At 52.8% G+C, this 12,018-nt stretch overlaps 1 protein-coding gene across 5 annotated transcripts in view; it reads left to right on the forward strand.

Moving 5' to 3' along the window:
• The window catches only part of Ephb2 (EPH receptor B2), a 180,961-nt gene that overhangs the window by 47,135 nt on the left and 121,808 nt on the right, over window positions 1-12,018 (forward strand). For all 5 annotated transcript variants that reach the window (XM_060379279.1, XM_060379282.1, XM_060379280.1 and 2 more), the window contains exon 2: window positions 10,745-10,809. In XM_060379279.1, the coding sequence (XP_060235262.1) occupies window positions 10,745-10,809 (65 nt within the window). The remainder of the gene's footprint in view (window positions 1-10,744; window positions 10,810-12,018) is intronic.

Consider the following 12,018-nt stretch of genomic DNA (forward strand, 5'->3'; position numbering starts at 1 on the left):
AGTGGGCGGGCAGGGGAATGGGCAGTGGGTCAGTGGGTGAAGAGAATGATAGGTGGGTGCTGGTGGGTGGATACGCACGTGGGGACAGTACCAATTCCTTCTCATAGGACGTTTGGAGCGCCTGTGACAGTTCAGCTCAGTGGTTGGCACAAAGTAAGGACTTCGGATTCCACAGTCAACTTCCCAACGTCTATCAACTCCACATCCATGGACCCAACCAACTGTGCATCAGAAACATCCTGAAAAACTTCACAGCTGGTGGCCAGGGTAGAGCTCACTCGGGGAGTGCTTGCCTCGCAGACACAAGGCCCGGGTTCCATCCCCAGCCTGGCAGGAAGTCAAATGTGGCGGTGCACGCCTGTAATCGCATCGTTTAGGGGGTAGAGGCAGGAGGGTCACCCTCAGCTATAGGGCTTCGTGAGACCTGTCTTAAAAAAAAATCACATCTGTACTAATCACATACAGACTGTTTTCTTTGCTCTGGCTCCCCCAGCAATGGGGTTTGACGGCTTCAACAGCCTTCGAATTGTCTTCCAGATTGTAAACGTAGAGGAGGCCTCAGCTTCCTGGGAGGAGCCCGGGGTGGGGGGGACCCTGGAACCTGAGATCTGGGCATCTGTGGGGTTCCCAGAACCCAGTGACTGCGCCCAGTGTTTAAGCTGTCTTTATACCCGCCTCTGAGTGTCTGCTGGAAGAGGACACTGAGCAGCTAGGGGGATGGTGTGATTCCTGCTACCTGGGAGGCCTGATGGCTGTGACGTCACCTGCCTCAGCCCTGCCTGCCTGGTGCCTGCACTGGAGAGGCTAATAAGAAGAAGGCTGTCACAGGGCTGGGTGACACGCCCGTGATCACGGGGGTGGGGGTTCCCAAGTTCCAGCTCATCAGTGGTGGCATCTTGGAGGAGGTGACATTTGAACCATAAGTTTAAGTGCCTCAAACAGGTCAGGCGTCTCAGGGGAAGGCACGGCATGCTGAAGAATGACCGCAGTTGGAAGCTCTACCCAATTGGATAGAAATGATGTGTGAATTCATTTAAGCCGAAGTGTTTATGAAGAGGCAAGCAGATGTGTTGGGAAACCTCTGAGGCCGTAGTCTGGGATTTAGTTTCTGACTTGCTGTGTGATCCTGGACAACTCACCTAACATCTCGGAATTTAAGTTTCCTGTGTGAAACCAGGCTAGGAAAGGCGTTCTTGGGGTTGTTGTGGGAACGAAAGGAACTCTTCATGTGTCCGGGCCATCAGTCCCTGCCTCCCTTCCTTCCTTCCTCAGCAAGCCCTGGTATTCATTTACCGCCCACCCCACCCCCAGCAACCCTGTCCCAGACCCCCATCCATCATCCTGTCCTTGGTGGAGGTTAAGTGGGTCCCTAAGCAGCGAATCCAAACTCCCCCAAAGCTTGGGCTTCACAATGCGGCCCGCTGTTAGTGAGTGGCCCGGCTGGCCCGGCGGATTGGGTTTCAGACGGGGCAGCCGGCGCTGGCGGATGCCCAGGCCAGCGGCAGGCAGGCTGGGGACATGGTGCAGGAGCTGGCGTCACGGGGACTCCTCCACCCGGGCCTGAGAAAACACAAGCATGCTTGAGGCGGGCAAGGGCCAGAGCAGTGTGACAGGCAGGAGTGCTGCATAAGGATTTTACATTAGCAGGGTCCCCTTTCCTTGAGCCCAAGGGCCATGCCGGCAATGCCGGGGAAACAGCACGGTGCCTGCTGGCAGATTTCACACTCGAAAATCAGAACTTTCCAGGAGCTGGCTCAGGATTTCTTCAGCATCGTCTCCCAACTGGCCTTACCCTTGGCGAACAGCCCTCCCATCCTCAACACAGAGGAGAGGTCTCTAGAAGGCTGGTCAGGCTGGCCTGGGTTCAGATCCCAGCTTTGTTTCGTTCTGGCTGTGTGACTGTAGGCAGGTGGCTGGGTCTCTCTGGGTTCAGTCTTCTCATTTCTATCATGGGCAATGACAGGGCCAGCTTCCAAAGTGTGAGGAGGCCTGTCGCTGAGGGCTCTGGTGGAGGGAAGCTAGAGTTCCTCATTCCTTTGGTGAGGCAATGTGGCCTAGTGGCTTCTGGGATTCAACCAAAAGGCCTAATTTTGGTTTGCCTCTTTGTTGACCTTGTAGGAGTCCTTGGTCTCTCTGTGCCTCAGTTTCCCTATAAGTTTGCTCTGGGATAATACTAATGAAATGCCTGCCACAGGCAACTGCCTCAGACATTAGCTATCTTCCGTGTGGGTTCTATATGGCCCTAGTTCTTGGCATGTTATTCCATGCAAGTCAGGCTAGTATTCCTAGCACTCCTGAGGTTAAAGCCAGAGGATCATAAGTTCAAAGGCAAGCCAGCTACCTATCAAGTTTAAGGCCAGTTTAGGCCACATAGCAAGACCCTATTCTCAAAAAGGTTAGAAGACAAGCCAATAGGTTTGGCACCCAGCATGTCCCCACTCAGTTGCTCGAAGCCATGTTGGAATGGACATAGAGCAAGAGTTTATTCAGGCTGGATGCAGGGGTTCACGCCTGCAATCCCAGCACTTGGGGAGGCAGAGGCAGGCGGATCTCTGTGAGTTTGAGGCCAGCATGGTCTGCAAAGCGAGTCCAGGACATCCAGAGCTACACAGAGAAACTCTGTCTAAGAGAGAGAGAGAGAGAGAGAGAGAGAGAGATTATTTGGCCCCATTTTATAGATGAGAAAAATCAAGGTCAGAGAAGTAAAGGCACCAGCCCATTAGCGGCCTTGAATTTACTCTCTGGATCTTGGCATCCTCTTAGAAGTCCTAATTTTGGCCGTGGAAAGAGTTTTCTGGCTCCCAGACACTGATGGCTACGCCTGGCTTCTTACCAGGCTGGGTGATGCCATTTGGGCCTAGGTTCAAGTCACCTCTGCCCCACCAATGCAGGCAGGTGCAGCAGGAGCTGTGGACAAGGTATGGGACCGTACATGTCATGGGGAGGCCCCGTTAGGCTGCCTGACGGACTGGTCCATATATCTCCAGCCTTGAGTCCCGGCCACAGCCAGATCCCAGCTCTCACGCCATTCCCTACACCAGGGCCTGCTCTGTTCCCTAACAGTTCTCAGGACAGGCCACATTAGTTACTGCTTTTTCCAGGAGTCCTCCGTGGCTCCCTGCTACCCACAGATAAGATCCAGACCCCTCAGTCTGCATTCAAGGCCCTCCCGATTCTAGCTTCTCCACGCCTGGCTCCCACTGCAGTGATGTGTAGCCCTGAACGCACTGTGAGATGCCCACCTATTTCACCAGTGTCCAGAATGCCCCAGCGCGGTCCCACCTGTGTCTTCATTCTGCTGAGCCCTCTCTACCCAGCTTCATCCTCTGTGATGCCCTCTCCTGGTTCCGGATCCAGAGCTTATTTTCCCACGCATGACCCTGTTTTTCAGCCTGCACCAGCCACTCCCGCTGCTTCTCCCTGCCCTGAGTTCATCTGTCAGGCATGAGTCTGGGTGCTCCTCTAGGCAAGGACCCGTGGGTCGGTCTCTGCATCGAAGTCCTTGGCACGGGCTGAAGGAATCAATGTTCGCAGAATGACTGTGACTCTGCTCCTACCCCAGCCAGAGGGGGAGCAGCCAAGGACAGCTGCCAGGAAGAAGAAGGAGAAGAAGCCAAGCTAACAGAGCAGGAAGGGCCAAGCATTCCAGGGAGAACATTCTGGAAGAGTCAAGTCATCAAGTCTCAGAGTAGCGTAGTGTCTTCTGCAAGCCGGGTAACGGGACCCTGGAGAGTAAAGGATGGGTTACCGGCGGGGTAAGGAGCTAAGCTGAATGGCAGGGGTGGGTTTATGGCCAGATGAGCTAGGACTCCATCCTGCAGCCTGTGGGACGCCGAGGGGTGTTAGGGCTGATTATGGGATGTGGGCTTTAGGTCTGCCACCAACTGCCCTGTGGAGATTCAATCTATTCTCCACTGCCAGGCTCACAATGCTGAGGCTACAGTGAACAGGCACACACAGGCCTCCCTCAGAATGAGGGCTGGCTGTGTGGCTCAACTGCTTGCTGAGTGTGTGCCAAGCCCTGGCTTTCAATCCTCAGCACCACATAAAATCAGGTCTGAGGGCACACGTCCACGGTCTCTGCCCCTGGGAGGTAGAGGCAAAAGGATCGGAGCACAAGGCTATGTGGTGAGTTTGCAGACAGCCAGGGTTTGGTGGGACTCTGCCCCCCAAAACAATCAGGGCTTCTGGAGACATCACACCACTAATGTTACGTGATCCGTTTTACAGATGCATAAAATGAGGTCCAGAGAGGAGAGACCACTTCCTTGCAGTCACACACTAGGAAGTGCTGAAGCCAAGGGTCTACTGGGGCCATCTGTGCCTCCTTCACCTCCTGCTCACTCAGATTGAGAGAACACACACACACACACACACACACACACACACACACACGCTAGTCATTTTCCTTGTTTTGTGTTGCCTCGTTTTTGTGGCTCCAGTCCTGGCATCTTAGAAATAACACAGATGTGGGGATGGACGGAAGTGGGCTCACATGCTAGTTGCTGTGTTTCCATCTCTGACATCAGCTCTCTCATCTGTAGAGGAGGGTCCTGTAGCAGGGACCCGGTAAGTTGTCGTGAGCCTGGGATGGTGCTAAGAAACCCCGCCAACCTTTCATATTGCCCTAAGTGCCGAATGAACACTCCCTCTTCGTGTTCTTGGGACTCACACACGTGAGTGCCGATGAATGGCATGCGTGGCGGGTTGAGGAGCAGGGGGCACCTCAGCCTGTGCAGGGCCCCGTGCAGCCACCTCCCGTCGGCCTGATGCTAACGACTTCAGTGTGTCTCCTCTTTTAGCTCAAATATTTCTGAAATGCATACTGCTCATTCACACGTAGCCGGAGGGGCCGGCGGGCCTCCCCAGCCCGTGCAATCAGGGCCTCCTGATTGCTTTCTTCTGTGAAGTCTCCAGGAAGCAGAGGGGGTGTGGTACAGCAGGGCTGGGACCAAAGCCACTCCCGAGGCCCAAACCCTGTTTTCTCCAGAGGAACACACTCTGGCTCCAGTTTTTGCCTGATGCTGAGATTTTGTGTGGCTTCGCTTTCCTCACCACTCCACTGGGGTCTTTGTTGTTGTCCTTTTGTTTTTTAAGGGTACTTTAGTCAGACAAGGCCTGGTGAGTGGTCTGCCTGGTAACTAGGGGATGTGGGGGCAGATGCACAGCTGTGTCAAGCAGGTGACACCAGGGAGGCCGCTGAGGATGTGGGCTGCTGGCCATGGTCCAGTGCAGGGGCTTGACAAGCTGCTGCCCTTCAGAGGACAGCCCTGCTTCAACCCAGGCACAGCCCTCAGAGCCCAGCCACCACCAGCGTCACCCAGCTGCCTTCACCTCCGCCGGCTCCCCTCCTTGCCTCTGCCTTTGGTGCCTTTGGTGCCTCTTAGTCCATTGCCATCATTAGTTTCTGTCAACGTGACACAAACCTAGTCATACTTGGGAAGAGGGAATCTCAGGTGGGAAATTGCCTCCATCAGATTGGCCTATAGGCTTGACTGTGGAGCGTTTCCTTGATTGCCGATTCATGTGGGAGGGCCCAGCCCACTGTGGGTGGTGTCATCCCTTGGCTGTGTGAGAGAGGTAGCTGGCCAGGCCAGTAAGTAGCATTTCTCCACGGTCATATTTAGTCCCTGCCTTGAGTTCCTACTTGGCTTCCCTTGGTGATGGACTGGAACCTGTAAGCCAAATAAAACCTTTCTTCCACAGGATTGGTTTTGGTCAGTATTCTGTCATAAAAAGAGAAAGGAAACCAGATGCCCATCCAGCCCAAGCCACCCAGAATCGGTTGGTTCCCTCCTAACTGGCTCTCAAGCCTCTGTCAGGCTTCACTTCCTTCAGGAAGTGATCCCCACAACCCACAGCACACCTCACACACTCTGAGGTGTGGTCCTGGTCACATCTGTAAAGTGATTAATTATCTGTGTACCGTGACAAGTTTCCCTGTCTGCGGCACTGCCGTCATCGCCACATGCATGAGGATGAGGTAGATGGATGGAAACCAGTGGCCCCCAGAGTGCGGGCAGTGAGGTGGTGTTCAGTGACCCACAGGCAGACCTTGGCAATTGTCATTCTCACATTTAGCTTCCTTCTTCTCCTCATGCCAGTGATACTGATTTTTCCATTTATAATAATGAGGCCCTTTTTTCCTCTTTAAAATGCACTTAAGAAAAGAAGTCAATTGGAAGGAAAATAGTAAATGAATCATAGCAATCCTAGCTCAGGTTGGCGGTGGGGAGGCCAAAGTCATGTCTACAGGACAGGCTCCAGCTTGCAAGCCGGATGGAGCAGACTCTAGCAAGTAGGATGAGGGGACCTCCCATGTGCCTAGCCCCGTCCTGGGTCCCGGGAACGTGGCACCCACCCTTCAGGGAGGCACAGGCTAATGTGAGAGGGTGGCAAACACAGCAAGTTGCCAGCCTGGACTCCTGCGAGTCCAGGGTCCTCTCAACCCCCCCGAACTGCAGAGCTGTGGGGTGACTGGCTCACGAGGGCTTTGAGAGGACGAAGCAGGGGGGCAGAGGAAGGAGATAGAGAGGGAGAGGCTCAGAAGGAGCAGTGCCTATGAGTGAGGAGCTATGAGCACGGGTGTGCCTCATGGCCTGCACTCCTCCAGACCAGCTTGCCAGGGGAATAGATGGGCACCCTGGCGAAAGCTGGCCTCAGCTTTCCTAGTTGTGAAATGGTACGGTATCGAGTACCCCTTGGCATGGTGCAGATGTGAGGTTTTGGCTATTTTGGTTTTAATGTATTTAATTTTCCATTGCATTTTCATTTGTCTTGCTTGTGTGAGAGCGTGTATGTGCCATGACGCACATGTGGAGGTCAAGGAACAACTTTTTGGAACTGGTTATCTCCTTCTACCACGTTGGGTTCCCATGGTTGAATTCAGAGTTGGTAGCAAGCACCGTGCCTACTGAGCCATCTCTCTCGCTTGTTGTTGTTTTGAGCGAAATAGGGTCTCAGGCAAGCCTGGAACTCATTATGTAGGTGAGAATGACTTTAAACTCCTGATCTTCCTCCCAAATGCACTTATTAAGGTATGCCCATGACCTTGCCAGGCTTCTGTGTCTTAATGGGGTCTCAGTGAACTTTAGCTCTCTCTCCCTTTGCAGACTTTGGGACTATAAGGCTGTTTGGGTGCTATGAGAGGCAGCGAGCGCTGGGATAGAATTTAGGGTCGGTGTCCTAAGCCCACGGGCTGCCTGAGGAAGAACTATGATTTCCAGATTTCCTGGGGATGGAGCTTGGCTTGTGTGAGTAGAACAAAGAAGCTGGGGGCATCCCAGGGAAGCACCCTTAGATAGAGCAGGAAGGGGTCCTTGAAGGCTGTGGCTATCCAGTGAGGGCTGATGTTGGCAAGCCTTGCTGTCATCTCTGGGGCAGCTAGGCAGACTGCTCTGGGGGACTTGGCAGTCCCCTGTGTTGCTAAGCCAGCCCATGAGTGGGGAGAGTGCATGGCACTGGACGGCCCCGTGCTGCACCTAAGACAACAGTCGGTGCTTAGGGAGGACCTTACTGTGCCTGCTGTGTGTGGATGCTGGCTGGCCATCTCCCCTCATGGTTAGCCCCTGTCTACAACCAGAAGGAATTTAGGTGAGGGAAATGGAGCCTTGAAAGACTCAAATTTAGCAGGGTTTGGTTCCACATGCCTGTAATCCTAGCTCCTTGGGAGCCCAAGACAGGAGGATTTCCAAGTTCAGGGCCGGCTGGGAACCTACCACAAAAAAATAAAAATAAAAATAAAAAAGCTGGGCATATAGCTTAGTGGTAGAATGCTTGCATAGCATGTGCAAAGCCCTAGGTTCAATCGGGGGGAGGGGGTATTGCAAGGCCAGCAAGAGAGAGAACCTGCCTTAATAGCCAAGCATGGTGTTATACAACTATATTCCTAGTACTGAAGAGTCAGAGGCAGGAGGGTTGCTGCAAATTCTAGGCTAATCTGAATGACACAGTGAGCTCTTTTTTTTTTTTTTTTCAGATATTACATTGAAATTTTATTTATTGTGCATGTGAAACACACACACACAAACACAATGCTATACCTATGAGAGTCAGAGGATAAGTTCTTGAAGGAGGCAGTTTCCTCCTACTATCATATGGTCCTGGGAATCAAACTCAGATCATCAGGCTTGGTGGCAAGCACTTTCCCCAACTGAGCCTTCTTGCTGGCCCCGTATTGAGTTCTAAGTCAGCCAGGACGAGATCCTGTCACACAAAAAAACAAAACAAGGAGAATTTGAGGGTCCTTCACTGCCCACCTTCCTTTCACAGGCAAAGGGAGAAGGGGGTGTTAGAATTAAAAGGCCAAGGTGGGTTTGGGGGTGACCAGCCCTGTGCCTCCTCCTGCCGAAGCCCGAGGAGCCACAGTTTGCAGAAAGCTGGCTTGAGGCAAAGCCTAGGCAAGGGAAGAAGAGTCAAGACTCCACTTAAAGCCTACCTGGGCCTTTCACTCCCTCTTGGTTCTTTCCTGGGAAGCGGCTGCCCTTGAGCTTTTTCTTGTAGCCGGTTCCCACCCGCTTGGTCAGTGTGGATCCTATGGGGTGGGAGGGGTCAGTGTCCAGAGCTTCTGGGGGAGCCTGATTTAAGCCCTGACTTTTACAATGTGCCTCATGCTGTGTCATTTCTGCCCCCGGGGTCCCAGTTTCCATCGGCACTTCCCAGCCCCACCTCCTCAAAGCCATGGAATCTTCTAGTGCTTTTTCCTTGGGGTCAACCCAGGAATCTAGCCAAGGGGTGGGGCCACCTGCTTGGCGGGCTGGCCTCCCATCCGACCCCACTCTGTCCCAGGAGAGGCTCCCCTCTCCCTGCCCCCAGCAGCTGCTCGCAGGGCCCAGGCTGAGAGCCCAGTTTGGCGCGTCTCTGGCTGAGTCCGATGAGAGAAAACAGGTTAAAAGTTCAGCCCTTGTTCTCTCCAGGAAGAAGAATCTGTGTGAAAAGGAACCTTCTTTCAGCTCCAAGGCTGCACAATAGAACTTCCCCCCAATTTGCCATCAAAAGGATGCCCTTGGCACTGGCTCCCACTGTCCCTGGCACCCCCTCCCCATCACCCCCTCTCAAGCGCAAAAAGGACACAGTGACCACAAACTCGAGCCCCAGGCGGTCTTGAGGCTCTTCTGCAGCTCCTCTTGTCAGCTCAGAGGTCTGGCTGGGGTCACCTCCGCCTAGACACTCCTCCCTTTGCCGCCCTCCATCGCCGCTTTCCCGTCATAGTTCACACCCTCACTGCCTCCCATTTGGATCCTCTCCAAAGCCTGGACGCTCTCTTGGCCCCTGTGCATTGAGCACAAACCAAATGACTAATTGTTTCAAGTGCCTAGAAATGTAGATGGTCGGAGGCAAGACACCTGTGTGTCCCATCCCTTCACCAGCTCCGGTACAGTCTCTCGGAAGTCCCTTCTGCCTGTGCTCCAAAGCGAGGCTACTGGGCCAGACCAGGCAAGCATCTCAAATGGTCTGTTTTTTTAATTTCCTGGAACTCTGTGGAGGAAGTAGATAGTGGGCCCGGAGGGTAGAGAGCAATTGGTGATGCCTGCACCACATACAGAGGTGGCCGTATAATGTGGGTCCTGAGTAATGATGCCTGTTCTGGGCCCAGAACTGAAGTATAGGAGTAAGTTTGCCTCCTGTCATAGGTGGTCTGGAGTTGTGAGCTTCTCGACCTTTCTGTCCATTCCCTCCCAGTCCCTTATGCTTATCTCTGTCTCCAGTCTATGAACTGCTTCATAGTACAGTGTTCTTTAAAAAAAAAAAAATAATAATTATGCATGATTAGTATGTGTGTGTGAGTATGCACGATGGGGCATGTGTGTGTGTGTATGTTAGAGGTCAATTTTCTGGCGTTGGCTCTCGGCTTCTACCTTCATGTAGGTTCCAGAAATTGAACTCAGCTCTTCCCACCAGCTACTGGTTCTGACCCTGGTTTGAGTCTCTGGAACCCCAGAGGGAAGTGACAACCACATTGATGCTGCTCTTAACACCTTCTCCAGAGCCTGATCCTGGCTAGAGTTGGCTGAGCACTGGAAGAGGGACTCCAAAGATGAGGACAGGGTGTAAGGAATGACTTCTGGTTCCCAGAGAAGAGGGAGGGTACCAACAGAGCTGTCCAGAAGCCAGCAAGGCAAATGCTGAGTGCCCAGAGGTAGAAGAGGAACCCCTCCAAGGCTGGCTTCCAGTGTTTGAGAATTTGCTATAAGCTGAAAAGCAAACAGATATTTGAATTTTAGTGTAAATTTTTGAGAGATCCTCTGAAATCATGGGAGAGAACCCTAGATTAAGACCCTCCACAGAGCCAGGCCATGGTGGCTCACACCTTTAATCCCAGCACTTGAGAGGCAGAGGCAGGTGAATCTCTGAGTTCGAGGCCAGCCTGGTCTACAGAGTGAGTTTCAGGGCAGTCAGGGCTACACAGAGAAACCCTGTCTAGAAAACAAACAAACAACAACAACAAAGAAAAAAAGCCTTTACCAGGAAAGGAGGGACAAGATAATTCCTTGGTTAGTGAGATGTGATTAGCTGGAGGGTGGAGATGAAGGCAGGGTGAGGGGCATAAGAGAAAAATGAACTCCCGACGATTTGGCTGGGTGGGGAATGTGGAGAACGGGGGCTGGATTTATAGGGCAAGTGGTCTGGAGGATTCACGGAAACGCTGTAAGGAAGAACTGTGAAGGGTGGGCTCCCAGGCTCATCGGAGTGACCGGCAGTCCTGGGAGGTGCCTTGGGTGGTGACGCTTTGCTCTTCCCACAGAAACCCTGATGGACTCCACCACGGCGACGGCTGAGCTGGGCTGGATGGTACATCCCCCGTCAGGGGTGAGTTTTGGTCCCTCAAAACCCTGCTTGGCTGGCTCCCCAGCATGCCTGGGAGTCTACGGATACCTTGAACATCCCCTCATAGCCCAACCCCTTTCCTCTCTTAAGGGCTGGACCTCTCACATCCTCCCCATCCCTACCCATGGTGGAGTACCTTGTTCCCATGACAACATGTGGACACTTTGGCCTCTATCCTGTAGAATTCCCTGGGGGAGGCTGGGAAGTAGGTACTCACATGGCGCCAATTTCAGATGAGGGAAGTATACCACTGGAGATTCTGAGTCAGAGATCACAAGCACCTTTTATATGCCCTCTCCAATACCGAAGGTCAGAGAGATACAGCTAGCTGCCAGGGCCTGATAGCTCCTAATAAGGGGATTGGGGTTACTTGGTTATAATTTGGTTTTTGTTGCTGTGGATCCCAGACTCAGGGCCTCATACAAATATTCTACCCCCCCAACTGGGGCTCAGGTTTATATCAGATTCCAAGTCCTTACCACCCCAACTTTAGATCCCCATAAGACAAGGACCCCCTGGGTATACACCCTTGGTTTCTTTTATGTTTGAGAAAGGGTCTCAGGCATCACAGGCTAGCTGCAAACTAGCTATGCAACTTAAGTATGACATTGAACTTCTGGTCCTCCTCCTGCCACCTCCTTCTGGATGCTGTGATTACAGGTTGCACCGTCATGATCAGTTCTTTCCAGTGATGGGCCATGGAGCCCAGGCTCTTGTGCATGCTAGGCAAGCACTCTAGCAACTGATCCCCATCCACAGCCCATCCCTGAGTTCTTATTATATCCCTGAAGTAGGATCTGAGCCCATGTCTGTGTTCCCGGTATCCTGAGAGAAAGATTAGACTAGACGGTCCTTTCTCTCTCCCTAACATTGTCCCAATTCCTCCTGTCAGCTAAGACCGTGGGTAGCCCTTTTGCCTCACTGACCCTGGTTTCTTCAGCTGTGAAACAGTCTCCTCCACTGTTAGAACGAGGTTTCCCCAAACCATCTAACATGGAGGCTGGCATGGCTTGTCCCCCAATAGAGAGTAGTTATAATAATTATCACCATCATCATCATCATCACCACCACCACCATCCATTTTAATATTCGCTCCATCTATCTCGTGGTCTCTGGGGAAGCCCTGGATTCTACAGCCCATCCCCCCCTTCCCACTTCAATCTTCCAGGGGGACTCAGCTGCAGCCCTAGG

Source organism: Meriones unguiculatus, chromosome 3 (genome assembly GCF_030254825.1).
Source record: "Meriones unguiculatus strain TT.TT164.6M chromosome 3, Bangor_MerUng_6.1, whole genome shotgun sequence".
NCBI classification, from domain to species: Eukaryota; Metazoa; Chordata; class Mammalia; order Rodentia; family Muridae; genus Meriones; species Meriones unguiculatus.